Here is a 27999-nt window from a genome sequence, read left to right as displayed (position 1 = left end):
TACACATTCCGACAGTGTACGCCATTGATTTAAGACACTTCAGCATGTAAATGAAATCCTTTTTTATTCAATTAATTTGGGGAGGGGTGATAAAAGAAAAAGCAGCAGACACATCCATCACAACATACTTGGATTTAATGTTTTAATTCATATCACATGAAAGCACAAAACCAAATAACGTACTTAAGAGTGCCACTTGCAAAATGTTTAGAAACCTGCAGCCGTTAGATTCCCCCCCCCTTGAAACCACCATAAGAAACCAGCACTAGATTGTGTTGACTAAATGGTCCAAACTTTTTTTTTTGCACATAGTACTGTACTTTCAAAGGACGGCAAATGCTTTAGCTGGTTCAAGCTAAATCCTACGCAAAAAATAAAAATAAAAAAAATCGACATATAAGTGCCACTTCCAAAGCACGCCTACCTCTCAAGCCATACTACTGAGAACCGCATACATTCCCGGGGTCAAGGAGGGAATCAAATACACAAAAAGAAAATACAAAAACACCTGAATAGAAAAAGTAGAAAGCCACATAAAAGCCCATGGCAAAAAGTATCCTCTGCACTGCTGGAGAGATTAAAAAAAGTTACAGTATCAAGCCGTTTGTGTTGTTGGTTCTTAAGTTGTTCACTTTTTGTCTGAAGGTTGGAGGCAGGAAAAGCAAAATGGAACGTAGCCCACATGGCAAAAACATAGCAAAGACGGACGAAAGCAGAAATATTCATTCACACCTTGGAACCTCGGCGACACCCACAGAACCCACCGAGCCGTGACACACGTACCATCCGTAAAAAGAGGTCTTTACGACATGGTGTGGGATGGAGACAGCAACCTCTCGTCTACTCCATCACTAACTCATCACCCAAAATCTTAGCGCGAATCCAACTGCGGTGACTGTTTTTATTTCAGTATACGTGTTTCAAGGTGATCTGTTTGACCCAAGTGTCACAAATGTTCAGTTCAAGTAAAAACATACAAAGTATCAAAATATAGTCAAGAGATTTTTGTCCTGTAATGGTGGCAAGCTTGCCACCATAAACGAGGGTCTAATTTGGAACTAAAAAGGAGGGAATACATGGGGACTAAAGCATACAGAAATTCAAATGAAAAACATCCACTGGTTGACACATTGAGTAATGTTCAATTAAAAAAAAAACAAACATCTATTTGGATATTTCATATGTAGAGGTGTTCTTACATTTAACACGATGATTCTGCACACATACTGTACTTTACACACAGTGAGTGGAGCGTAAACATACGTATGTGCACATGCATGTGCGCACACACACACACAACATAGGCTGGTGAGAGGTAAAAAAAAAAAGTGGAATTTTCTTTTTCTTTTTTTTTTTAATCTTACGAAGTTCAGTTCTTGTCGGCTGCCGGCGCCGGCTCTGGCTCCGTCTCCTCACCCTCGCCCTGGTCCTGGTTGTCTGACATCCATAGCTGCAATGAAGGGGCACAGGTAGCAAGCATTAACGCAGCGTGAGAAGCACCACAGGAGTCAAATACTGCAGTGGGCACACACTAGTGATGGGCAAGTATTGACCGAGTTGTTCAAAACTATTTTTTTTTACTGAACCGGGACCCATGGGTGTTCATCTCTGTTAAGTCCTTCCTTTACCCTCCTCCTCCTAGCCAGATGAAGCAGGAAAGCAGGCAAAATGGTGTTCATCGTGCAACTGTTACTCTATCTGCATTGCGTAAAGGTATTCATCCTGGAGGAAAAGCAACAGATCTGGTCCTTCACTCAAAACTACTCTCCTGTCCACTTCCTGTTCCTGTCTGAGCTGCTCGCTTACCAACGCCTAGCCGAGTACTCAAATCCAGGAACGAGACAGAGTAGCTAAAACACCCCATGAGAGGTCTCACGAGTTTGTGTCGGGTAGGTGGACCTCTTAAGTTTTCTTGCATTTGTTTAAGATCTCACCATCTGAGGTGTTGCATGTACAGTAGATCTATGGGAGTCTGTGTGAGGGTTTTTCTGCACATGCGCACCTACTGAAGTGAATCGAGTACTTTAGTGAGTGGTCTCATTTACAACTCAAGTCGGTAAAAGGAATCGAGTTTCCCATCGGTAATGCGCAAACAGGAAATGCAAGCCACTCCTTGTACGCTCGCTCTCAAACGACACACCCAAATTTCTTATGAGTCAACGGGTGGCTTGGTGAGCAACTCAATGACTTGTACTCCATGCATGTCTACTAGACAGGATGATGTAAGCTTGTGTCAATTCAAATATTCCTTGAGCACCACCAGCAGAAGTAATGCCCAAATATTTTGGAAATACCAAGGGTGCAGCAACAGCACATAAACAGTGGCTCTGACAATGGCTCTGACTTATCACCCACCACACATTTGCTTCATGTGACTCAGCCCACACTTTGTAAAAGTCCCAAATTCAAGCACAGGTTTGGGGTAGTCTGCAAAAACTGAACGAGATGCAAGCAACAGAGGAGAATGCATTTACATCTTAGCATGCGAACCACAGAAAGGAGACTGAGAGCAGAGAAGTCGAGACGAACAGTGCAGCGCCCAGTGCTGAGGCATGGCAACAAGGGCTAGCTAAGTTAGCGTGTGTGTTTTTGGTACAATACAGATAACCTTTGATTTTTTATTGCTGGTCACAGTAAAGAGACGTTTTATTTGGTAACAGACCGAGGGCAAAGTACAGCAAAGTGGAGACTGAACACTCACGGTGAGATTGTCACGGAGCAGCTGCATGATCAAGGTACTGTCTTTGTAGGAGTCGCTGTTGAGAGAGTCCAGCATGGCGATGGCTTCGTCGAAGGCCTGGAGGCAAAGACAAGTTATCACTTCATACTACACTGCATTACTGCAGCTTTCCTGACTTTGTGGCTTATAGCCACTCTATTTGTATTTTCATGCCTGAGAGGGTGCGTCACAGGGGTCGACTTGCGACACCGCCACAAAAATGCATCAGAATTTGTGCTGTAGGTTTTATGTAATCCTACTAAACCAGCACATCGGACCTGACCCTGACCCAAACCCGTTGGTGGCGGTAACAATTCTTACCGTTTTGGCCAGCTCGCAGGCCTTGTTGGGCGAGTTAACAATCTCATAGTAGAAGACGGAGAAGTTGAGAGCAAGGCCGAGGCGAATGGGATGGGTGGGCTGCATTTCTTTGTAGCTGATGTCCAAGGCCTGCTGGTAGGATTCTTGTGAGCTCTTGATTATTTCTGTCCACAGGAAGCAGGACAAAATGAAAATGTTAAAAAAAAAAAACAACAACAATTAGGGATGCTCCAATCAGTATCAGCATGCTAAAACAAAAACATTCATGTCTTGCGTGGTCACAGGTTGAAAAGCTTTATTTTAATATGGCATTTGAAGAGCAAACAATTGAACCCTGAACCAATTAAAACCCTGATCGGAGCATCCTTACCTGCAATATATGTATATATGCGGTATGTATCTGTTAAGCATCTCGTATTCCAACTGTTCAGACTAGCCAGAAATTGCCATGTTTAGCCAGATAATATGTTGTTCTTTACTGTACACGGTAACATAACAGACGATGAGAAAAGGGGCAGCCGGCATCACTCACTTTCCTTGTCCTCCCCATTGGCCACCTCAGCCAGATAGCGGTAGTAGTCGCCCTTCATCTTCAGGTAGAAGACCTTGCTATCAGGAGCCTTGGCGTTGGGGATCAGGTAATTGTCAAGCAGGTTCTGCAGGGCGGATAAAGGTGACAGTTGACGTCCAAGTCAGCGACACCTTTTACAGCTTCCAGGTTTCATAACAGCGACACCGAGCGACTGTCAGCATATTTACTTGAATAAACAAACTGCACTCTATGAAAATAGCTGTCAGTCAAGAATGGGCCTTGATTGGTTATTTTAAATGGGAAGGGAAAATGTGAATGTTCTTAACTCTTGTTTCCATGCCCAGTGTAGCTGTGCCCTTAGTGGTCATGGGTTGTCCCACAGCAGACATCATGTATTTCTATCAGTCACAAAGAATCAACAACACCTTTGCCCTTGGCCTGAATGAATGGAAGAACTAGACACCAAATTCCAAGCATGTTGCTCATTCAATTGCAAAGAAAAAGAAAAAGAAAAAGAAAAAAACACGCCTCCTCTTTGTAGGTCCTAACGTGCGCTTGTGCTTTGACCCACCTTCTAACAAACCTTATGTGTTGTGGTTAAGATATCATAACAAGAGTTAACACTTGCTTGGGTTGTCTGATATTAAAAAAGGTAGCCATCCACATGGTGGTGGTGCCCACTGAGAAAGCCAGCCACAGCACCACCAGTTTCTCTTAATACATTTGTGGCAGACCAAAAGCGCCGTCTGCAGTGCCACACAGCATGGAGAGGCTGCATTATTTAAAGTATACAACGTCTGTGTGTCTATATATAGTTGAGCCTTTAACTGCAGTTTTCACTGTAAATGTCCTCAAACAGACAACACTTCAATACGCCATCTCTCCAAGAAGCAGCAATATCGTTGAAAGTGCCTGCCTTACCAGAACTTCATTGCAGATGTCGTTGAGCTCCTTCTCGATCTTCTCCCTGTACTCCTTGGCCAGGGCTGTCTTGGCGCTGTCTTCCGACTTCTGCTCCAGGCTGGACACCACCCGCCACGAGGACCTCCGGGCACCCACCACGTTCTTGTAGGCGACAGAGAGCAGATTGCGCTCCTCGTTGCTCAGCTCGCTGACGCCCTCCTCCGTCACGACCTTCATGGCGGCGGCCATGTCATCGTAGCGCTCGGCCTGCTCGGCCAGTTTGGCTTTCTGTACCTGCTCCTCCTTGTCTGCCATGGCTCCTTGCGTGGGCTGCGAGTTAGAGGAGGAAGGAAGGGAGGGAGGAAGGATGGGGGGGTCGACGGAGGAACAAAACAAAGGAGACAGGAGACGGATTAGGGAGCCAGGAGAGAGCGTTGGGGAGGCGGGGGGAAGGGCAAGGCGGATATGATCATGGGAGAAGTACAATGCACGTCAACCTCAAATTAAGACTTATTTATTTACCAAGAATAAAATCATCAATATTTAAAATGGAAACGGAAAATCAGTGCAGTATGTTGGTTATGCCTTTCCGCTGATTACAAATCAAACATGGTAAATACCGGCGAGTACATTTGACAAAAACCAAAGACAAGCACATCAACTTCCTGATATTTTGGTGGTTGAATGGAGCAGGTTGACCTACCCAACGTGCAAGGTGCCAGAGCCTGAATCTACCATTCCCAACTCCATGCAAATGCCATTGAAGATCTAAAAGTGAGCCCGTGCTGAAGTGAAAGGCCAATAATCAGCCGTCACAATCTTTTACACTACAGCCTGGCATGACAAAGAAAAAGCACCAATACATTTAACGTCAGCTAGAACTGATGAATATCTCCTATTGGGTGAAATAGCACAAATAATCAACCATAATATCCTTCAAACTAGTAATGAGACAACTTGAAAAGCAAAAAATGATGGTGACTACAAGGTACCAGTCACCAATAATCAAACATCACAATGTCCAAGGGCCTAACAAGACAAAGAAAAAAAACACCTCAAATCTGGACAATGAGACAAATTGTCAAATAGAAATAATAAGACAGATATTTAGACAATTTATAAGCACAACGCTCACTAGGACGTCCACTCCAAATGGCAGCCATGATTATTAGCACACAGGTAAAAACATGACACGACGTGACGCCCCCTCCCCTTGTCTGCAGCCTTCACAAGCTTGAAATTCGAGTTGTTGGCAGTATTACAGTAATATATGGGGTCTTACCGTGAGGTCTGACGTGAAGACGGCGCTAGAAAACGATCATTCAAAAAATCAAAATGGCACTAGTAGTGTGTGTGTGTGTATGTGTGTGCGTGTGTGTGTGCGTGAGTCACACTCGCCTCCTTCGACACCTGCGCCCTTCTATGGAATGTCGGCTAACCTGGTTTTACGTGACACACACCTGTGCAAAAAAAATGACCTAAACCGTCCCTGGACGAGTGTGGAATGTAATATTGTGCTGTTAACACCATGGAGTGTTTAAAAGTAACCAATTGGTTGTGCTAGTGACCTGATAATGAACGACTAGCTTACACGTTCGCTAGTGAACGCCCTTTTTTCAGCTTCCTGGAAAACCAACCAAAAATGTCCCCAAGCTATGTTAAGTATTCATTTAAAGTCGCTTCCTGGGTGAACGGTAACGCGATGGAAGCAACGAGTCTCCTTTGTGGGAGGCTAGTGAGAGAGAGGCAGGGGAAAGGTGGCTCGAATGCGGTAGCCGCCGAACAATGACTGAGCGTCGGAGCATCACCAAGCCACTCGGCATTCAAGCCGAGGAGTCCTCCATTCATGCGCTCGCTCCGATCCCTAAACGTACTTTTACGAACCACACGTCGACAAAAAACCCGAGCCGGCATCGGGTGCTATTAGACGACCAACTAACCTGTGGTGAGTCGTTCAAACGGCGCTGCTCTTGAGTCCCCGGCCGCACAGCTGACGATGGCTCCCGCTCATCCACGGGGTTTCCCTCCAATCAAAGCCACAGCAGCAGGGTCCCGCTGGGACGGATGACGTCATGATCCAGTTGCTAGGGTAACTGCAGCAGGAAAAAATGGCGAGGCACACCGGGTACTCCGTCAATTACACATTTTGGCCACTTTATAAAACATATTTCAAACATTTATAGGTGTCTCCTTCCTTCATGCAAGTCGACACATTACTAGTAATCTTAAAAGTCACGTCATCGGAAGCCAGTTTGGTATATACGTGTTGCTATGGAAACCTTGTTTGTGAAGGGGGTCGCCTACATCTCTGGATATTTTCACTTCTGTTGATCACAAACATCATCAGCCTAGAACTGCAGACCAGTTAACCAATAGCATGTAATCGATTGGGTACACCTGCACCACCAATAAACAAACAAAATAGGCCCTCAAAAGAATACAACAAATAAAAAGAAGAGCTCTGCTTTAAATACTGTTGTTTCAAGATCAAGGACTGATAGGACAATCATGCTGTGCTGTTTGAAAGGACCTATGGCAAAACGCCAATCAATGAAAAATGTTATTTTTGAGTATCTACTGCCAAAAAAGCCATTCAAAGATCCTCTAAATGACAGGAGTGCTCTGCTGCTGTCAAAGATGTCATATGGTGTCATGAATCTAACACGCCCTCTGACCTGTGACACCGGGAGCGGACATAAGCTGCTTAAACACGTCTTCTGTCCACGCTGCTTAGGCTTGGGCCCTATTTTAGTAGTTTAGCACACTGAAGCCTCTATTTTGCAAACATTATTGCTATCTGACACCTTTTTATCTGATCTCACATAGCTTTTAAACTTGTGTCCTAGCAACAAGAACAGGACAAGTGGGTCAGACATGTTTTTGTGTGTTTAAAAAAAACACAGTAGAAAAAGTCATAAAATTCCGAATAAGACCTAAAAAAAAGACTCAGGCACGCTACACAGACCTCAGTTCAAGCGAGCATCATAGAGTTAACTTTGTACTTTTGCTTTTTCTTTAGCTTTTTTGAAGCTGTGTTTGTGTGTGACACCATGCGTTGTCGTTTCTTATCAAAGTTAATGGAAGGTGTGTCGTTTTCGCATGCAGAATGCATTTGTCATTGATGTTAAGATTTAAGTGGTTTAAGTTCTAATATCAACAGTGCTTAACTTTTTTTTCCAACTGTATGACGACTTAGAAAAAAACATGCAATGCGGAAAATGCATGTGACCTCCCCTTCATCATCTTTTTACACTTGGAGAGCATCACAATGTTACTTGAAAGGCTTAATGATGGTGACAGTTTGACTCTGGAACAGATAATTGCTTTTTCCATGAGGTTTTGTAAGAAATTCATTCATTCATTCATTTTCTACCGCTTTTCCTCACAAGGGTCGCGGGGGTGCAGGAGCCTATCCCAGCTGTCTTCTGGTGAGAGGCGGGGTACATCCTGGACTGGTTGCCAGCCAATCACAGTGTAAGAAAACAATGGATGTAAATATATCGATTCTACGTTGATCCAGACACTAAACTGATGAATGACCTTGTGAGTGTATGATTGAGCTGTGATAATAAAGGTTTTTCTCAGGGTGTGTCTGCCCGTGATGTTTGGGGTGGGGTTTGATGTTTCTCCAAGTCTGCAGTTCACTTTCTTGAGCTGACTCCCCCACCAAAAAAGTTATTTCTATATAGACCGTAAAGGAGGTTGGAGTTTTGCAACAGCGTCTGAAAATAGATGACCTACAGCTGCTGGGAATTCATTGTCTTTCACCTCATTAAGACAGCTAATTTCATATTGCCCCCCCCTCCACCCCCTTCATTTGAGACACCTTACAGACCGATGTGTCAAATGTTTTATTTCCACATGGCAAGGAAGGAGGTGGATGAAAGCGCCACTGACTCATTCCTTGTCAAGCGTCCAGCAGCCTCCAATTTCATTAAGAAAAACCCACATTGTGACTATTTAGAACTTGCTTTAATGCTTAGACGGGAAAAAAGGTGCTGCTTATCGCACACATGCTGTTGTTGCACTTTGAGTCATTTCCTGCTGTCAGCCACCACCTGGTGTTTATTTATTTCTGTCCAAAATGTCACCTTAACCAACAGTAAAATACATATAGTGTATTGATATCATCAATCCATCCATTTTTTAATGCTGCTTATTTTGACTAGGCTTGCGGGGTAAACGTATAATTAAATAAAAAAAATACATTGAAAAACATTATTGGAACCATATCGTTCTTGATAACCAAAAAGTTATTGGTATCCGTTTGGAAAAAAAAATGGACAGCCAAAGCTAAATCTGTGTGTGGATAAGCCTGAGTAGTTGCTTAGAATACACGGAGAACAAGTCAACAACAAGACTTACCACAAAGTAAAATTTAATAAAACACTATAATACATCAGTGAGCATACATTCCAGTTCCTGACACTTTTCTGCAAATTGTTAATCTTGCATTTTGTAAAGTAGCAGCCTGGCCGGCACGTTTTAGATGAGCCAACATGAAGATGAACTGGATGCAAAAGAATACAGTGTTAACATGTGAGGACTAGCAAAATTCCAACCACTCTACACAGCCAAATGTCATCGAATGCATAAGAGATAAATGTCCACAATTATCGCCCTGATTACAACTTGGAATCCAACCACATGTGCCTGCTGACTACCCCCATCCCTGGTCCAGGTGAGTAGCGTTAGGAAAAAAAGTCAAAATCACACACACGGATGGCTCAGAATTACATCATCATCATCACTTAAATGTGGACAACACATCAGAGCAGTGAAGGGGAAACGTTTCATTCATCGCTGAGATTGTTCATGGAGAACACACACACGGGGAATCACACACCAGCTTTGGGTTCAATTATACACACACACGCACGCGTGCGCGCACACACACACACACACTCAAAGTGGCAGTACTCAAGGAACGGAAGCAAACCAAAACAAAAAGAAGACTTCTTCATGTTGGCGACGTCACTTCAATGCTATCGGACCAAGACGAGTGCAGAGCTGGTAGACAGCCTTGAGGGAGCCATCCAGGTGGGAGGGAGGAAGAAAAGGAGGCAGTGGGGGGGTCTCATGCTTCCACTCCCTCCAGCTCAGGGGGAAGAGGGGATTTCGGGTGCTTGCTCTCGAAGTGCTGCTTGAAGGTTTTAGGGTCAGGCATCTGGGACTTCAATGAGAAGCACATCCATACAATTCAATGAATTAGAGGCTTCGTCATGAATGAATCCTGGTTTTGAACAATAGCCGACCCAATAAGCAATGACTTTACATTCACATAGACATGATGGTGCATTTACATGCACACCAACTGTTCACTTTCCATCAGGTTACAACATAAACCATTTTTACCAAAGTGCAACATAGAAAGGAAGCTGCACCTTGTGGTCACGTTTCCAAACTCAAAAACCAAAACACAGCATCAGTGGCAGGTCCAAAATGTAGCATTACCTTTTTTTAGTGACCCGAGACGTTATGATCGTGCAAGTGTGTGGTGAAGCTACTCGCTAGCCAGCTGGTAGCAAGCAGGCATGGTGTGGTGAGGTGTCACTATGACAGTAATGTAATTCTTGAGTGTTAAAATACTGATACTGATAATAATAATAATAATAATAAAGCGCAGACCTCACAGCTAGGACACCAGGGTTCAATTCCACCCTCGGCCATCTCTGTGTGGAGTTTGCATGTTCTCCCCGTGCATGCGTGGCTTTTCTCCGGATACTCCGGTTTCCTCCCACATTCCAAGAACATGCTAGGTTAATTGCCCACTCCAAATTGTCCATAGGTATGAATGTGAGTGTGAATGGTTGTTTGTCTATATGTGCCCTGTGATTGGCTGGCGACCAGTTCGGGGTGTACCTCGCCTCTCGCCCGAAGACAGCTGGGATAGGCTCCAGCACCCCTGTGACCCGGGTGAGGAAAAAAATCGGTAGAAAATGAATGTATGAATGATGTAGCTTGGTTAATATGTTTTTTTCAGAAGGCCTTAAACTGCCTCTTTTTATCCATTTTTTCAGCTTTAAATCCCCGAAAACCAGAAAAACATGCATTGACGTCTCACATAAAGGACTGTGGATGATGGGCAAAATTCCCCCAAAATGCAATTTTGTGGGAATGCTCACCTTGCACACGGCGCAGGTGAAGACGAGCGCCGCTTTGGCCGCCGTCTTCTGGTCGTGACCCTTGGCCTTCTTCTTAATCTCGGCCTGCTTCTTGGCGTTCTTCTGCTGCGACTGGATCTTCTGGTGTCCACGGGCCATTCTGCTCGACTCTGGCGCACAGGGGACAAGGACGCGGTCAGCGTTCTCATTTTAGATAATGATAAAGTTTGCACGCTGGCCTACGTGGCATTATACCACAACTTTGGCCTACAGTAGAACCCACGTATCTCGCAACCTAAGTGGACAATACGACAACGCATGGGAGCAGTTTTCATAGAAATGACCCCATTAGAACTCACAGTTTAGGGCAACAAAAGCAGTCGAGCATTTGGAGTTTTAATAACACAGTGAACCAGGACTTGAGTTGTTCAACAGATGGGTTGTCGACATAAGCGGGATCGGCTAAGGCAGACTTTCTTCCTTCACATCCTGTTTGTTCACGTTTTCCCTTCTTGACAATTGAGCCTAACCAGCGACTTCTAAAAATAGTACACCATTATTAGCCATTCCTGGCTATCAGAATCGACATAAATATTCATGTCTGACTTACCAACACAGATTCAAGTAGTTTAATTGGTCCTATTTGACACAATAGCGACGTTGTAGTGTTGTGTTTTTACACCAAGTAGCTAAAGTAATTAGCCGGTGAGATGCTATGTTGTTTAGCATTTAGCCACACTTCAATCCAACAACTACCAACCGTCGATTTACACTAGCTATCACCACAACGGGCTAATCTAAACAAAAACAAGTCGTCGAACTTCTAACTAGTTAATTGTGATTTTAGTTAATGCTGAGAATAAGACAAAAATAGGGCAACAGCTGACTATCGGTCGTAACGTGGATTAGCATTACATACTAGCAGACCAGCTAGCTCATTTGCTATCACAACGCGGTGCCTCTTCGGATCAAAACTTAAGGATGTTCAGCCTACATAGCATGATATAGTATGTTCTGTTCTACCTTAGTGTAGTGTCGAAAAAGACAACTGACCTCGTAAACGTCACGAAATTGTTTTTAAGTGTCGGTCCCACGAAGTCTAAACAACGTGCCAGCTGCTAAATTCTCAATGACAGGGTGACGTCACTGTTAGATTTAAAGACTGTCGTACACGAAACAACGTCTGTATTTTAGGCTCCAAATTAAAGTATTTCCCCGTGAGTAGCTTCGGAATTCTTTTACATCACATTTTTTTAATTTTTATTTAATTTATTTAATTTATTTTTTTTGTTTTAGTTAGGTACTAGAGCACTAGATTCTTTGACTTTTTACGAAATTTACCAACACCAACAAAGTGTCCGTTTGAATGAAATTAAGTTGGCAACGTTGCCCCCAAGCGACAGAAAGTGCTCAGTACATTTCCCAAATTTAGTCTGTATAAATCAGCAAATGTGTTCCATTTTCAAAACCCTTCGCAAACATTTTTATGTATGCCTTTTTAAAAATCTAAATAATGGTGGTTTTGGTAAAAAAAAAACAATGTTGTTCCCACCAACTACCACTAGAGGACAGACTATTGTTTGGACCTTGTAAAACAAGGTTTAGCAGCTTTGTTGTTTGAGGGACAACCACAGGAGAGCACACAAGTCAACTATTATGATTTTTTTAATGTGAAAATATTGTGTAATAATTGCCATAAATGTGACAGTTATACCAGAGTTATCACACATGCTTATATGCTACTAAGTCATATTATGCCCAAAACGAACAAAATGAGTAATGAAGAAACCCTATCATTGTGAGAAAATCTCCAGCCAACTGTCTCCTTATCACCCCCCCCCCCCCCATTATAAGAATAGCGAGACAACCCTTTTGTGAATGGGAGAAGTGTGGGAGGAGGGAGGGTGGTGGTGGTAATGTCTCTCCAGAGAGAAGAGGATGTGATTCTTCTTCTTCAGAAGAAGAAAAATGCATTGCTCAAGTCACCCCCCCCCCCCAACACACGCCCACACCCTGCAGCAGGGTGTTGTTGTGCAGGGACTTGCTAGCTCAGGTGGGGTTTGGGTTGTAGGGCCTCGGGAGGCTTTTGTGTGAAAGGAAATCTTCCAGGTGTCAGTTATTGGATATCAGGGGGGAATATTATCTTCCTGATGCTCATTGTGTCAGGGGATAAGCAGAGAGGATTGCCTGACATCTTTGTTTTTTTTACATTCATAGCTTTTTATGACGGCTTGTTTGTTTGGAATGCATCTTTGAGGGGGCACAAAGCTCACAAAGCTGCCATCCATTCCCAGAAGGGCGCCTGAACAAGACTGCTGTGAGTTCATATGCTGCAGCAAGAGGAAGCTGCCTCTCAGCTTCCTCCTCTGTCACTTCCTCTCCGCCATCCCGCCCCTCGCTTTCCCTTTTCTCCAAACCGACTGGTTTTGCCACAGTTCGCCGCCTCCGCCGCCATGCAGTGACAAGCCACAATGTTGCCAGACCAGTCGGGCTGCAAACAAGCCCTGACAACGAAGTCACAACACAACCGCATGCTGCTGCCCGTGGTGGTGGTGGTGGTGCCCCTGGTCACATGACTTACAGGGTTTTTCTGGGGGCATGTGCTTTACATGAGCTCTTCATGCATGATTTCTGGCCCCATACCAACTGTCAAGTGAAAAAAACACCACAGGTTCACACAACCCACGATGCATCATTCAAGACTCCATTCACAAAATGCCCATTTTAACACATACTGTACATTCTGAGTCTAAATTGTCTTCAGCAGGGGGTCACTAGGTTCTGAGGACGGGGGGGAGATGCACAGGATATGAATAAATATAGTAGACATTCAAAAAAATCCAAAAAAATCAAAACATCCAAAAAAATAAATAACAAACAAGAACCGAGATATAACTTTCCCACTTTTGGAGAGATTTAGTAGAGGTACTCAATTGTTTTAGGCCACCATTAAATTTACAAGTACTACAAAGTACACACAATCTACACTGCAAAACCGCTGCTCAAGCTCTGCAACCATTCTATCCAGTGGACAGTGATCATTCATTCATTCATTTTCTACCGCTTTTTCCTCACGAGGGTTACAGGGGGTGCTGGAGCCTATCATAAAGACAAACAACCATTCACACTCACGTTCATACCTATGGACAATTTGGAGTGGCCAATTAACCTAGCATGTTTTTGGAATGTGGGAGGAAACCGGAGTACCCGGAGAAAACCTACGCATGCACGGGAAGAACATGCAAACTCCACACAGAGATGGCTGAGGGTGGAATTGAACCCTGGTCTCCTAGCTGTGAGGTCTGCGCGCTAACCACTTGACCGCCGTGCCGCCCGGACAGTGATCAATAATGATATAATAATATTTTTTTAATTAGCCTATTATTATTACTATCATCAATATTATTCTTCTGATTATTACTACTACTACGCTAGTATTAGCCTGCTTATTGGCTTGCTTATAAGCATGGTTTTGCCCTATTATATGAAATTCGTCAGATATTTTTTTGTAAAAAAAAATCAATAACAAATATTAAAAAATCTATAAAAAATATCAAATTATTTAGGGGGGCTTAAGAACATTTTAGGGGATAGGCCTAATGACACCACTGGTCTTTAGTGTTTACAAGATGCTAGGCCCAGTGAGGGCTGCTTTCCACCATTTTTGATGTGGTATGCTTTGGATACCATACGTTAGGTTCTCTGAAAGCTAGGCGTGAAATTTAAGTCTTAAATACTTATGTTTATGTGCCGGCTTTTGATTGACAGGTGACCAGTCCAGGGTGTGCCCAGACTGTCACCTTGAGTCAGCCGGGGCAGGTTCCATCAAGAAGAATGGATGGGGTCTGATGAGTGAATATCTGCAGGAAAAAAAAGCTATTAAGTATCACAAAAGTCTCTCTTGAAGGACAAGGCATCTCATCTCACCTGTCTACACTCGTTCATAGTTCCTGGAGCTCTCAACCCAGGCCAAGTCTGGACAAGCTGCTTCTCCCTCCCTGGGAAAAAAAAGAACAAAAAACGTCTGGTATGTATTTCTCTCTCTCACACAGACACATGGGAAATCTGCATCTCTTGGCAGCTGACGTCTCATCTTGCCTGTGCCGGCTTGCTGTACGGTCAGCAGCCTTCACAACATTGCTTCCCACATTCTTGCTGGGAAACGGTCATAAGCTGTCAATGAAGACACGGAATGATTTATTGATCTATCCACAACATTAACACCTTCACCCTGCGCGGCCAAAAAGGACTCCACCTGTATTTGTCTAACACACACACACACACACACACACAGCAGCAAAAGGCCCAGGTGCTCTGCAAAACAAATGAGACAAAGCAGGATAGTAGAAACACACACACACTAACACACACTGATGATGACACCACTGACGGTTAAACTGAAGAGACTTAACAAAAAAAAAGATTTCCATAAACGATTACCCGGAGGCTTTCACATGCAAATACACACTCTTTAAAGCATCTTCTTCCTTCCAAGCTTGGATCCATCCAGTGGCCCCAACACCGTGGCACACTAGACGAAGATATATGACATAACACTGGGTCAAAGGTCAAACTCCTCTATTGGCTACCACAACGGAAAAAATATCGACCATTGCAGGAAATACCAATAATAATTATCCTTTTCTTACACCTTTCACCAAAAACAATCAGAATGCAGTGGTATGTATTTAACGAGTTTTGTCAAAAATACATAACAAATGAAATTCGCAAACAGTTAAATCAAATAAACATCTAAACATATCATTATTGGGAATGCATTTATGTCGTTTTTGAACTTCACTGTTCTGTATCTTTCATACCAAAATACTAATTTCTGTAAAGAAATAATAACCACAATGATCTGATATCATTCCTACAAAAGACTATTTGAAGAAAACAAAGCGTATTTTTCTATCAGGTGATGAAATGATAATAATTTTGTAGCCACATGAAGATGTGTAACGTCTATATTTATAAGATAGGTTTACACTGACAATGGCGAGCATGTTCAATTTAGCTAGTTTTAACACAATGAGCGCCTTTAAATCGGGTGATAGGATAAGAAAAACAGTACATTTTGGTGCAAACACGTTTAGATCTTGCAATTTAAAAAAACTTGATGTTCCCAAGTGTGCACTTTTAGCGCCATTCGCCGGTACTCGGCGGTTACTCGGTTGTTACTCGGGTGAATCGGCAGCGATCCGCAGCGAGCTGGGATTGTGGGAGCCAAACATTCAGTGTTTGCTGATGCGGGGTGATCCCAAACATTAGGATCTCTGCACACAATGGCTTCATCCAGGGGACAAAGGCATTGTGTGAGCTAATGACAGGCCTCCTCCCCGCGTTCTTTCTGATTACACACGCTCTCCTATGCACACAAGGAGCAGCCTCAAGAGCGGAGGGGCGGGGTTATTACCTGCCTCGCCTGAGCCAGCAGCCAATCGGGAGCGACCTCACCTTCGCTTCTCTGCCTGTGAAAGAATGTATCCAAGAGCAGCGTTTAACGGCAAATACAAACATCAGGTTGCGTATTAATCATATTTACGTCGTGAAAAAGTGCATGCGAGGCGAGTGATTAGACGGAGGGGGGGATTAACCTCGGCCTTTACATGCAGAGTTGGCGCGGAGAGCAAGAGAGGGAGGGGGGCAGGACAGGAGGGAGGTAGGGAGGGGGTGTGAGACAAAAAAAGTCGACTTACCTGTACACCAACTTCTGGCAACTCGCTACCTCTTATCACCTGCTCCGACTTGAAAGTCCAGTTCCACCAGGCAGAAGCGTAGAGGAGGCGAAATATGTCACAGGAGACAGACAAGTAAGTGATCGCGCCTTCAGAGACGATCTTTGATACTAAGGACCAAATGGAGATCGACTTGTCTTTTTCTCGCTGTTTGGATTGATTTGGAAAAGCAAAACAACAATAGCAAGAAAAACAGGCAGGAAAGTCAGGTTGCATCTTTAGGAATGGGTTTTGATTATTGCGGTTGCATCCTCTCTTGGGCCACTGGCGATCAGAAGTCGTGGAGGGAAAATGAACGGGGGACGGCAATTCGCCATTTTTCAGCAAAAGGAAATACCTTCAAACATGCACGGAGTGGATGTATTGCTTTGCATGGCAGTCAGTTAGCGACTACCCGTGTAAGGACTCTGGTATTTCTATAACTTAGCTACATGAATGTGCTTTATTGGGATTATTGGCTAGAATGAATGTTCTAAAAACACAATCTGATGGGAATTGATGCTGCATGCATCCTGCAACAGGTGCCTCACTCTGGAGATAGAAAATGTCCATCAGGTCATTCAATCAGCTCATCTGGAGGGTCAAATGGTTGCCGTGGAGATGTATTAAAACGCTAAGGACTTGGGAACAGTCATGCTGCAAAAACAGTGTCATCCTTTGACGCCGCTTCTATTAAAACACACAAAATGCTTCAAACTTGCTTTAAAACAGCTTTTTTTTTTTTAGCCTGGGCGGCAACGTTACACATCCGCATATCGTTGAGTATGTTTTGACAACATGGTGTGTTTAACTGCTCGTGATCTGATCTGCACCCTTAAGTGGGCCAACAGAATGTATACAACCCACACGTTAATACACATGTACACAAACACACGCAACATTTCACTGAAGTGATGACACGGTGCACGTTTTCTGACCGCATATCTTCCCGAGTGACAACGATGCGCTGATATACTTTAGTGTAGTCAGTGTAGAGCTTGGTTAACAGTATGGATTTACCGTCAACACAGAAATAGCTGGCCTACAGTCAAGCATGGTGGGGGTAGAGTGCATGAGTGCCGCCGGCTCTAGGGTAGCTGCGGTTCACTGAGGCTGAACATGAATTCCTACATGCTGCATAATGTGACATTGCGAAGTAAGCATGGGTCAGTGCTGTACCTGTAATGCAGTGAAACCATCAAACGGTGGTATTGCATTTATTATACCAAGAGGATCTCATACCTATTGATTGTGAAGGGGAAGCCTGGCCACGTGGCATCCCAAACACACCCCCAGGAGGACAAGGTGCAGGCAAGCGGTCTGACATCCACCATCTCCAGTGTAGCGCCAGCAGTAGATGATGAAACGTGCGGCCTGTACTCGCTCACGTTCGACACTACACCAAAATGACACATGTGAAATTTGCGGTTGTGTGCGTCTGCCAGCAAGCGTCTGGTGGTGGTGGTCCCCAACGAGAGCTCCTTCCCGGCGGTGCGGCGGGCCTACACCAGCGAGGATGAAGCGTGGCGGTCGTACCTGGAGAACCCGCTGACGGCCGCCACCAAGGCCATGATGAGCATCAACGGCGATGAGGACAGCGCCAACGCTCTGGGCTTGCTCTATGACTACTACAAGGTAACTCCCTGGCGCTCTACGTTTGATCCTCGACCACTTTTGCAGCTTTTGGTTCTGGAAAAACGGTAGGAAATGTACACAAATCATTTGACCAATTGGGTATTCTGGTACACCAGCGGCCCTTCTTCTGACAGTCTGCCTTCAGAAGGATAAAAAAGGGGAAAACAATTCTCATGTGTCCACAAATGCCCTGCTTGTTGCCTTACAGGTTCCCAAAGAAAAGAGACTCCTGCCTGCTCCCAAAGTTGTGGAAGTAACTGAAGAACAGGAGAAAAAGTCAGTGAATAAAAGAAGCAATGCTGGTGTTTTGTTGTAGCATTAAGCTAAAGTGTTTATCCAGGTCCACGTTGTCCAGCGGCGGAGACGTGGAGGCCCTGGACAACCGCGTCCAGGTCCTCAAGACCGTCCCCGTCAACCTGTCGCTCAACATGGAGCAACCCGACGGCAAACGCGAACAGTTTGCGGCAGCTGTGGCGCTGACCTCCGGAGAAGGAGGTGCGCCCTCTGTGGCTCTGGTGAAGGCCGAGGGGTACGCCCCCGTGTACATGGCGGGTGCTGGGCTCCACTACCGGACGGACGGGGAGGAGCCGGCCAGGGTGGTGTACGAGCAGAGTGCCTACGAGGTGACCACCGTCAGTCACAACTCCTACGCCAAGGAGGACCAGAGGAGCCCGCCGGACAGCCCGTTTGACGAAGACAGGGACGCGGTGAGTGAAGGGCTCAAGTCTTAATATTGAATCCTACTTCAAGGAAATTCATTTATTGCGGTCAGGTCTGGAACCAATTACCCGTGGTAAAGGAGGGACAACTATTAACTGTCTTGAACGTGCTAGAAAACGGTTCCGTTATATGGGCTAAAAGAAGTCGCCAGAATGCCAAAATAAGTTCCTCTTGGCTCTGTGTTCTTCCACAGAAGTACCACACGCCCTCTTCTCTGGCTTCAGACGACTTCCTGTTCCACCAGGAGGGAATGTAAGTCAGTATGCACGATGTAAACATAAAGGAAGGTTTTTGTGCCAGTGCTGTGTTTCCACTTCCATAATGCGTGTTTTTGTGTGTGGCACAGCGACAGCTTCCAGTACACGCTGGATGCCACGCGCTCGCTACGGCAGAAGCAGGGCGAGGGCCCCATGACGTACCTGAACAAGGGGCAGTTCTACGCCGTGACGCTGAACGAGCTCAGCGCCAACAAGCGCCTGCGCCATCCCATCAGCAAAGTTCGGGTGAGCGCCATCCGTCTTTAAATAGGATTTTCTATCGTCTAACGCCTTATTCGATTAGCTTCGTGTCTGACCGGAATTTATCTCAAGTGACATCAAATAATTGCAGTTTAAGGTCTGATTAAGCTAAACGAAGCCAGAAGGGGGCAGCATACCTGAGGTTGCGCTATTGTAAGCATTCAGTTTTTTGGGCCAGCCTGCCACAAATACATTTGGACTGCCACAGATACATGAATCATGGGATAGCGGATGTAAAATTAGTAGATTGCAATATATTATATTTCTATTACATTTTTTCATTGTACTTTTCTGAAAAGTATTATTAAAGTCTCGTCTCGTACGCCCACTTTTCGCCACTTCCTGTTTGATGTTGATGTTAGATGTTAGAAATGCTGCCATTTCAATTCGAGAAGAGAAGAAAATAAGCACATCCAAATTTGTATTGGTTTGTCCCACGACCACCCCTACGCAGTATAGGTGAGGCCACTTTCGCTTCAGCCAGCTAACCCAACACCGAAACCGCTGTTGCTCGCCCCCTCAGGTAGAAAGTGGTATTGCGAGACCAGTCTTTATAATTAAACCTGACCTTCTTTCGACTCGACATCCGACTTGCATCGCGCTGGTCTGTCCAGAGTGTAATCATGGTGGTGTTCAGCGAGGACAAGAACCGGGACGAGCAGCTTAAATACTGGAAGTACTGGCATTCCCGGCAGCACACGGCCAAGCAGAGGGTCCTGGACATTGGTGAGTCCCTAAAAATAAAAGAGACTTCATGTTTTTTTTTTCAATTGCTGGAATGTGCACTTAGCTTGTAAAGCGTGGCCACACTGAGAGCAAACAAGCCCCCACCCAGGCCAACTGGCCGCTTGCCTGCCTTCCTGGCTGATCAGCAGCCCACCATCCTGAATCCCTTACAGTCAATTGTTACTGGAACGCAATACATTCACTCCTTAACATGGCAGGGCCAATTGGCAGACTTGGTAGCAGGCTGGGAAAAATAAAATAACTATCTTGAACTATCTTGAAAATTATTGATAATAATAATTATTGACTATGCCTTTTTGTGAGTGCGTATTCGTTCGATTTTAACGACTATTGCTTGTTGATGTGAGGAGCTTGTTTGTCTTCGGCAAGCACGGGCCTGTTAAAGCGAGCAAAAAAGTTACAGGTATGTGACACACACACGCGGCTTGTCAGGACAGGGAGTGGAATGTGAAGACAACAACTGTCCGTTAACAAATAATACTGTCCTCACCGACAACTTCATCAAATCGGCGCTGACGAATACTAGAAATTGTTGCTGCTGAAAATGAAGGACGGGCTAATGGTTACTATCAATGGTTGCTACCAATTGTGTGCTATTGTTATTGTTGTATTGTTGTATTGTTGATTTGTCTGTGGCTTGAGGCAAGGCAGGCAAACGGAGCGCAGTACTCAGCTGCAGCCAGCAGAGGTGCTGTCCATTCAACTACTGTACATTGCAATTTCACGATAATGCTCAATTATTAAATTATTATACAAAATACTCTTTCAATAAATTAAAGTCTTTACTGTCATTTAAAATTAATATTAAAAAGTATTAAGAATATGATATAATAAGAATATGGCTGATTTTCCAGCGAAATAGACATCCATGCTGCTCCGTACACAATGGGCGTATGGATTGTGTCTTCTGGCTAAATCACAGACACCCCTGCACCCTTCTCCTCTGTTATTAAGGACGGGCCCACAGCTTGGATGCTGCCTGTAACCCGAAACTGGCCGCGGAGTTGATTTGAATAGAAGTGGAACAGGGAGTGTGTGCACGGGTGCCTGAGGGCCACATCACAGGATAGCACATGAGCTTATTTCAGCTGTGGGTGGGGGTGGGTGGAGGTGGGATGCTCGGTTCCGCCATTGTGCACCTGTTCGGGAACCAGGAAGTGATGCTGTGGCGGCGGTTGGGATGAGGTCACAGGTCACAGACAGGGAAGGGGGGGGGGAGGAGGCAGACCCTGATGCCGAGCTGAAAAAGACAGATGATGCTGGTTTATGAAGCATATAACAACATATCATAGCAAATATGTTCTGTAGTGGTTGTGAGCAGTGTAGGAAAAATGACCCAAATAATAATAGTAAAAATAATGAGGAAGAAAATCATGTTAGCATTAGCTTGAATGCTAAGTTAGCTGATTTGTGCTTGTTTTATTTATTATGGTGAGACTGTTTTTTGTGAACGAGAATCTCATCATGTTTTGATCTGGTGACACCCCTGCTAGCTGGGATTACAATGCACATAAATGCCCAAAATGCACGGGGCATTTTGGGGGAGACCCTTCCTGTTTGCTGTCGGACCATTAAAGAGCTCTCCAAAGAGCCAAATGGCCTCCTTTATTTCCTCTTACGGCCTTTTGAAGCCAAAGAGGTGTGTTTGTCCAAGCCAAGATAAGCTTTTATCTTTATGAAATTGAAGCGTGCCATTTGATTTGCTTATCTCGGCCAAACAATGGCTACCTGCGTGGACTTAAAGACCCGCTTTTTAATTTTTGGGCATCCTCCCCTTGCAGCCGATTACAAAGAGAGCTTCAACACCATCGGCAACATCGAAGAAATCGCCTACAACGCCATCTCCTTCACCTGGGACGTGAACGAAGAGGCCAAGGTAGGAAATGAAGCGTCATTTTCCCAGAAACCGGTCTGTTATGTTTACCCTTGCCAGAGGCGTGTCGTAAAATTGGAACGAGGGGAAAAAAGCGGCGGGACGGGTTGTGTGTCTATTTTGCTGATTCAGTTGTTGGCAAACAAGAGCAAAGTGGACAAATGAACCGTGCAAACAACTCAGGGCTCAACAAACCTGATGAATTAAGACAAGTGGAGAGCCTGCAACGCTTTACATTCACTACACTTGACCATAATCACGTACACCATGTACACCAGCTTTTATGACTGGAACTGTCACCCCAAAAAACAATGACGCATATTTCCCATATTTTGACCGCCACAAATGGATTTTCCACGACCAATAAATACGTTATATATTGGGACTGTCTAGGAATACAGCTCGTCCTTCTGTACCGGGGTTGGCATTGTAACTGCTTGTGTGAGCACGTAGTAACCAGGTACATGATGGTAATGAGTCATACTGTACTTTGGCCGGAAGTACTTCTTTATTTTCTACGGGTTGGGAATGGGGTCCTGCCCCAGGTAGAGTTCAAGTATCTCAGGGTCTTGGCCTGGGAGGAGGCCTGGGAGGAGGCCCAGGGGCAGAGCTAGGACACGCTGGAGGGATTATGTCTCTCAGCTGGCCTGGGAACGCCTCGGGGTCCTCCCAGTGGAACTGGGAGAGGTGATCTGGGACTGGGAAGTCTGGGCTTCTCGACTGAGACTGCTGCAACCGTGACCCGGACACGGATAAGCAGAAGGAAATGGATGGATGGAACTTCTCCTGTGTGCTGGGAACTTTTCCCAACTCAAAAATAAAAACCCAGTAGCAGTGTCGACAGTTCCAATGTTCGCTAGTGGCCTGAGGCGCTATGAGCGAGCCGCTAGCCGGCTAGTAGCTAGCCAGTGTGGTGTGGCTACTGTTTTTGTATCAATGAGCCTCGTAGCATGCTTGGCGATATGATGTGCTCTTTTACACATACTGTAAGAACGCCACTTTACTAGAACTGGCGTCTTTAGATGAATATCTACAGCAGGGGTTCCCAAACTTTACCAACTCAGGGCCCACTTGAAAATCTAAAAATGCCCGCGCCCCACCTTTGTCCTACAAACACTACATACGTAGTCGAAATGCTGCGTTCTCAGAGCACTTAACTTATTATTATTATTATTATTATTATTATAAAGATTCAGGATTGAAATGAAAGCAGGGGGATAAAGGAAGCCCAAATGTTTAATCTGTGAGTGTACACACAAGACAAAATTATTTCTTATACTTTTCATAACTGCATTCAAGACTGGCATGATGACCAGAGAGCTACGTTCCAATCATAAACTGCATAAGGTTTCTAAAATATTGTGACAGGTCAATAACACTCTTACTTACTTACTCTTACTTAGGCCTATACATTTTTTAAAATCGTGCAATAAATATTTTACAATAAAAATAATTAAATAATATTTGCAAAAATGAATCATATTTTTAATGACCTCATGGCCCACCTACATTACCACCACAGCCCACCAGGGGGCCGCGGCCCACACTGGAATCACTGGTCTACATCAGGGCGACACAGCAGTCTGGGCGAGTGGTTAGCGCGCAGCCCTCACAGCAAAGAGACCAGGGTTCGATTCCACCCTCGGCCATCTCTGTGTGGAGTTTACATGTTCTCCCTGTGGTTTTCTCCGGGTACTCCAGTTTCCGTCCACATTCCAAAAACATGCTAGGTTAATTGGCCACTCCAAATTGTCCATAGGTATGAATGTGAGTGTGAATGGTTGTTTGTCTATATGTGCCCTGTGATTGGCTGGCCTCTAGTACCCCGCCTCTTGCCCGAAGACAGCTGGGATAGGCTCCAGCACCCCCTGCCACCCTCGTGAGGAAAAGCGGTAGAAAATGAATGAATGAATGAATCATATTTTTAATGACCTCATGGCCCACCTGCATTACCACCACAGCCCACCAGGTTGGGAATCACTGGTCTACATCAAATGTAGCCGTAGAGTTGCATCATTTTTCAATGTATCCAGATGCATGTTGAACCATATAGAAAGGGAAGCATATTATTGGTGGGTCTTTTTCAATTTAAAAGTCGGAGAAAAATGACCCCCCCTAGTAAGAGGAAGAGGAGACATCCTGTTTATCACATGAAAGAAATGAATGAATGTAGATATTAAAATGAATACAGGATCCATCTTCATAGTGTTGTGTTTGCTGCCCACCCGGTGGGCCCGGTGGGGCCGGTATTGACGGTTTAAAAGGGATACTCTTACATTTCTATATCCATCGTGAAATTGGTGGTACTTTTCTCCTTTTGTCTTCAAAGTGTGTGCGTGTGCATATGTGTGTGTAGCCCGCTCCTTTGTGACCGCTCCTTAAAATGGAGCCCGCTTGCCGTTTGAACTCCCGGGGCCCCCAAAGGCCAACACACACACACACACACCAATCCCTGTCCCCACCCTCTCTTGTTTGTTTTGCCCTCATTTCTGTGTGAATGCCAGTGTGTGTGTGTGTGTGTATTACGTGGCTTTTAATGCAATAGGGGACAAAGAGTTGCTGGAGGAAATCCAAGCTCACTTCTCTGGGACAATATTTACTTTTCCTGCCTCTCCATTTTTTTCCCTCCCTGTACGCGTGCATACGTACACACATCTCTTCCGCTGCAGGTGGATTAGTTGTCCTAATGGCGCAAGCGTTTCTTCCAAACATGACATTGTTTTGTTGTGGTTATTGATCATAATAATCCGGCTCGTCTAATTCAGGTGTTATTTTGTTTAGTTCACTAATAATACTACTTAGTTTTGTCTTTAAGTGATATTTGTGATACGTATAGCCAAGCTGGGCACATCCAGATATTATAAATACATCAATATGTGTTTTTAGAGAAGACAAATTGGGCAGTTTTACCGCAACCTCTCCCTCCTCCTCTTCAGATCTTCATCACAGTCAACTGCCTGAGTACGGACTTCTCGTCTCAGAAGGGCGTCAAGGGCCTTCCTCTGATGATCCAGATCGACACGTACAGCTACAACAACCGCAGCAACAAGCCGCTGCACAGGGCCTACTCGCAGATCAAGGTCTTCTGTGACAAGGTAGGCCGCAAACCATCCCCCACCTGGAGTGCATAGAGCCATACATGATCAATGTACGCCGCAAGTATTGGCATATTCCTAACAAGTGATTGACCAATTGTGATGAGGCAGGAACAAAACAAGCGCTCCCCCTAGTGGTGGCGCCTGTACAATACACCGTTCTCATTTCATTGAAAGCTTTTATTTTGGGCTCCTTCTCTCCCTTACAGGGAGCTGAGCGCAAGATAAGAGACGAGGAGCGAAAACTATTCCGAAAGAAGTCGAAAGGTTGGACTTTTTTTTCGGGGGGGCGGTGCACAGCTATTTATTGACGAATGACACATTTTCCTTGATGAACGGATTTTCCAGGTAAAGATGGCGGTGTGGGCGTGATAACAGTTCCCAAAAAGTCAGACACAACATATTTCAAGACCATGACTGACCTGGAAGCACAGCCCGTCCTCTTCATCCCCGACGTCCACTTTGGCAACCTGCAGAGGGCGGGACAGGTACACATGATAACGTTGATTTTAAGAAAGGTATCACCCCTTTTATTAAAAAAATAAACTAAAAGAACACTTTTTGAGTGATTTATTTTTGAATTGCTATGATTATATTTCTTAATAACACTCATTTTAAAAGTGTTAAAAAGAGAATAGGAAGTATATATCACACAAGGGAAATTCATATCAATTAATTTAAAAAACGAAACTAGAGTTAACATTCATCTAACGTTTTTATTGTTGTTTTTTTAGGTATTCACCTTCAACGCCGAGGAGATCGAGCGAGAAGGGTGAGTGCGCGCCCACACGGGAAGTGTCTTTTACATCAAACAAATAGCAGCTATGCAAACGACGGTGCATTGACAGGAAGCGGTATACTGCCGCGAATGCAAAAAAATGAGCAACTGCACTGTTTTTTTTTTTAAAGAATGTGCATCTTCCTCCTCAGGAGCGTGCTGGTGAAGAGGATGTTCAGGCCGTCGGATGAAGACTTGTGTCCGTCGCCGCAGAAACAGATCAAGGAAGAGATGCACAAGAGAGGTACAAGATGGACAGTAATAACAAGATCACTGGCCACTTCATTAGGCACACCTGTACCTTTTATCAAATGGGAATCAATACAAGAGTATTGGATTGATGTATAATAAACATTGCTATCAGGGGCTGTACTAGCTTGATGAAACAAGTATCGAACAAATGCAGTGTTTCCCTTACATTCATTTGTGGCGCCCTGCCAGGAATAACTTTGGACCGCCACAGATAGATTTGGCGCTACATGTTGACCGTCGCTCATAAAACCCTGATCGGAGCGTGCCTAGTTGCTCCAAGTGTAAAAAGAAGCCATCTCTCCGACAAGTCAATACAGACATATTAATCTCCTTATTCCTGTACAGGCTTGATCATTTTATTCTAGGGTGTACCTAATATTGTGGCCAGCATATACAATATCAAGCGACATGTGTCGGTGACAGTCTGCCTCCCCGATTGCCCTCCCTCCCTCCTTGCAGTGTTGTTGTACGTCCGCAAAGAGACAGACGAGGTGTTTGACGCGCTGATGCTCAAGTCGCCTACGCTCCGAGGCCTCGTGGACGCGGTGCGTGGCGCCCTGTGTCGCTTCGTCACAAAAAAAGAACAAGTTCAAATGTTCTCTGTTGTTTTCAGATATCTGAGAAATACGGGGTGGCGGCCGAGAAGATCGCCAAAGTGTACAAGAGAAGCAAAAAAGGGTGAGGGGGTGGGGAATAAACACCGCCCATTAAGTGTCTTTTTATTTGAAAGGCTAAGTTGCCGCCGCTTCCTGTTTCAGCATCCTGGTCAACATGGACGACAACATCATTGAGCATTATTCCAACGAGGACACCTTCGTCCTCCACATGGAAAGCTCTGCCGACACCTACAAGGTGACGCTGACAGAGATATGACAGCGGAAAAAGGGGGCGGGCCTCATCAAACACCCTCTTCCTGTAACATCCGAAAAGACTGCCTCTGATTGGCTGACACTGTGCCTTGGAGGGGAACTGTTACACTGTGCCCTAAAAGGCAGAAATAACAGAGCACAGATTCATGGATCCAGGGCACAGTTTTATTTTGACTGTAAAAAAAAGTGTTGTTGTTGTGTACATACTTGATTTGTACTGACAAATCAGGAGTAGCTTTGTGAGATGCCCGATGAAAATTGTTTATGCAATAGTTTGAATTCAATCTTAATTAGCAGCTTCATTTGCATGCCGGCATTTTTATTTGTATGTTTTTATAGCCTTTCGTTATTTATTGATGCTTTGCAGTATATCCACCAATTTCAAGTACTTCACATTTCAGTGACTTAACAGGAAGTCACCCTCGTATGATTTTTTTTAAGGTATTGCAAACTTTAACGTTCACCTCACCACCAGTGTTGAGATATGGCAATTAACTCCATGGAAGTACTTTTCAGCATCTTATTATGGCACTCACTGTTGCCTGAATCTTTTGACCCAATAATAAACAGATGCGCCATGGGTAACGTCCACAATCTTTCACTGTCTGATGTAATAGTAATACCACAACTAGTAAAAAAATAATGAGTCGTTGTTGTTTTAGTCAAGAGTCGGTAAAAATTACAAAACAAGTCAATTTCTATTTGTAGCTCTAAAGAGAATTAAGGTGTTTTTACAGATGTTACATAATATGCAAATTAGCAGATGACGTCGAGCGACTTCCCCGACAGCCAATAGATCATTTTCTTACTGAGGCGTTGGCAAACGTGGTTGAATTTCGCCATTTTGGTAATCGAGCGACTTTTTTGCTAGCTTTGTCGACTAAGCAACGCTGAAACTGCAGCTTTGCAGTTATAAACGTGCAAATGTATAAGCGTGTGATGTTGTAGCACTGTTGCTTTTCGGTAAATGCTGGGGTATAGCTTGGAAAAAAGCGTAACGTTCCTCGCTAAAATTCGCTATGATGACACATACCCGGTTAACCTTGGTGGCTTTAACATGCTAACGCCTGCTAAAACTACAACTTATCCGCGACAAACGTCGTCACTTTCCATAAACTTATTTATCTGCAGGATGATACTACCCAAGATCCAAATGAATCCCTTTAAAAAATAGTACCAAAAAAACAACCTCTTACCTGGCCGCTAGCTGTTAGCA

General features: G+C 44.5%; 3 protein-coding genes and 1 long non-coding RNA gene across 6 annotated transcripts; 1 reads left to right on the top strand and 3 right to left on the bottom strand.

The window, feature by feature from the left end:
* Window positions 1-47: 47 nt before the first annotated feature.
* Window positions 48-6527, bottom strand: ywhaz (tyrosine 3-monooxygenase/tryptophan 5-monooxygenase activation protein, zeta polypeptide). Of its 3 annotated transcripts, XM_058046531.2 has the most exons (7): window positions 5874-6396; window positions 5758-5782; window positions 4494-4805; window positions 3573-3696; window positions 3041-3204; window positions 2702-2797; window positions 48-1450 (listed from the first exon to the last, which is right to left on the bottom strand). In XM_058046531.2, the coding sequence occupies exons 3-7, from the start codon at window positions 4788-4790 to the stop codon at window positions 1370-1372; spliced, it is 762 nt and encodes a 253-aa protein (XP_057902514.2). In that variant the 5' UTR covers window positions 4791-4805; window positions 5758-5782; window positions 5874-6396; the 3' UTR covers window positions 48-1369. The 3 variants fall into 3 exon arrangements, with proteins under 3 accessions (XP_057902514.2, XP_057902513.2, XP_057902512.2); XM_058046530.2 differs by lacking the exons at window positions 5758-5782; window positions 5874-6396 and adding an exon at window positions 6416-6527; XM_058046529.2 differs by having other exon boundaries at window positions 5758-6396.
* A 2309-nt stretch (window positions 6528-8836) lies between these two features.
* On the bottom strand, window positions 8837-11765 carry znf706 (zinc finger protein 706). Its single transcript, XM_058047053.2, has 3 exons — window positions 11633-11765; window positions 10601-10749; window positions 8837-9648 (listed from the first exon to the last, which is right to left on the bottom strand). Exons 2-3 carry the CDS (start codon window positions 10736-10738, stop codon window positions 9553-9555), a joined length of 234 nt encoding a protein of 77 aa, XP_057903036.1. The 5' UTR covers window positions 10739-10749; window positions 11633-11765; the 3' UTR covers window positions 8837-9552.
* A 2250-nt stretch (window positions 11766-14015) lies between these two features.
* Window positions 14016-16438, bottom strand: LOC131101653 (uncharacterized). The gene is made up of 5 exons (XR_009119257.2): window positions 16279-16438; window positions 15996-16050; window positions 15048-15110; window positions 14507-14577; window positions 14016-14439 (listed from the first exon to the last, which is right to left on the bottom strand). It is a non-coding gene; the product is annotated as an uncharacterized LOC131101653 (long non-coding RNA).
* grhl2b (grainyhead-like transcription factor 2b) lies at window positions 16238-27384 on the top strand. Its single transcript, XM_058046963.2, has 16 exons — window positions 16238-16392; window positions 17742-17931; window positions 18140-18207; window positions 18272-18638; window positions 18845-18903; window positions 18998-19154; window positions 19784-19895; window positions 21698-21792; window positions 24726-24884; window positions 25094-25151; window positions 25233-25372; window positions 25619-25656; window positions 25815-25906; window positions 26374-26459; window positions 26528-26592; window positions 26673-27384. The coding sequence occupies exons 1-16, from the start codon at window positions 16373-16375 to the stop codon at window positions 26785-26787; spliced, it is 1821 nt and encodes a 606-aa protein (XP_057902946.1). The 5' UTR covers window positions 16238-16372; the 3' UTR covers window positions 26788-27384.
* Window positions 27385-27999: the final 615 nt, after the last annotated feature.

The sequence above is a fragment of the Doryrhamphus excisus genome, linkage group LG7 (genome assembly GCF_037039965.1).
Source record: "Doryrhamphus excisus strain RoL-2023G ecotype Guam linkage group LG7, RoL_Dexc_Guam_v1.1, whole genome shotgun sequence".
Taxonomy (NCBI): Eukaryota; Metazoa; Chordata; class Actinopteri; order Syngnathiformes; family Syngnathidae; genus Doryrhamphus; species Doryrhamphus excisus.
This window is presented reverse-complemented; position numbering and strand designations above follow the sequence as displayed.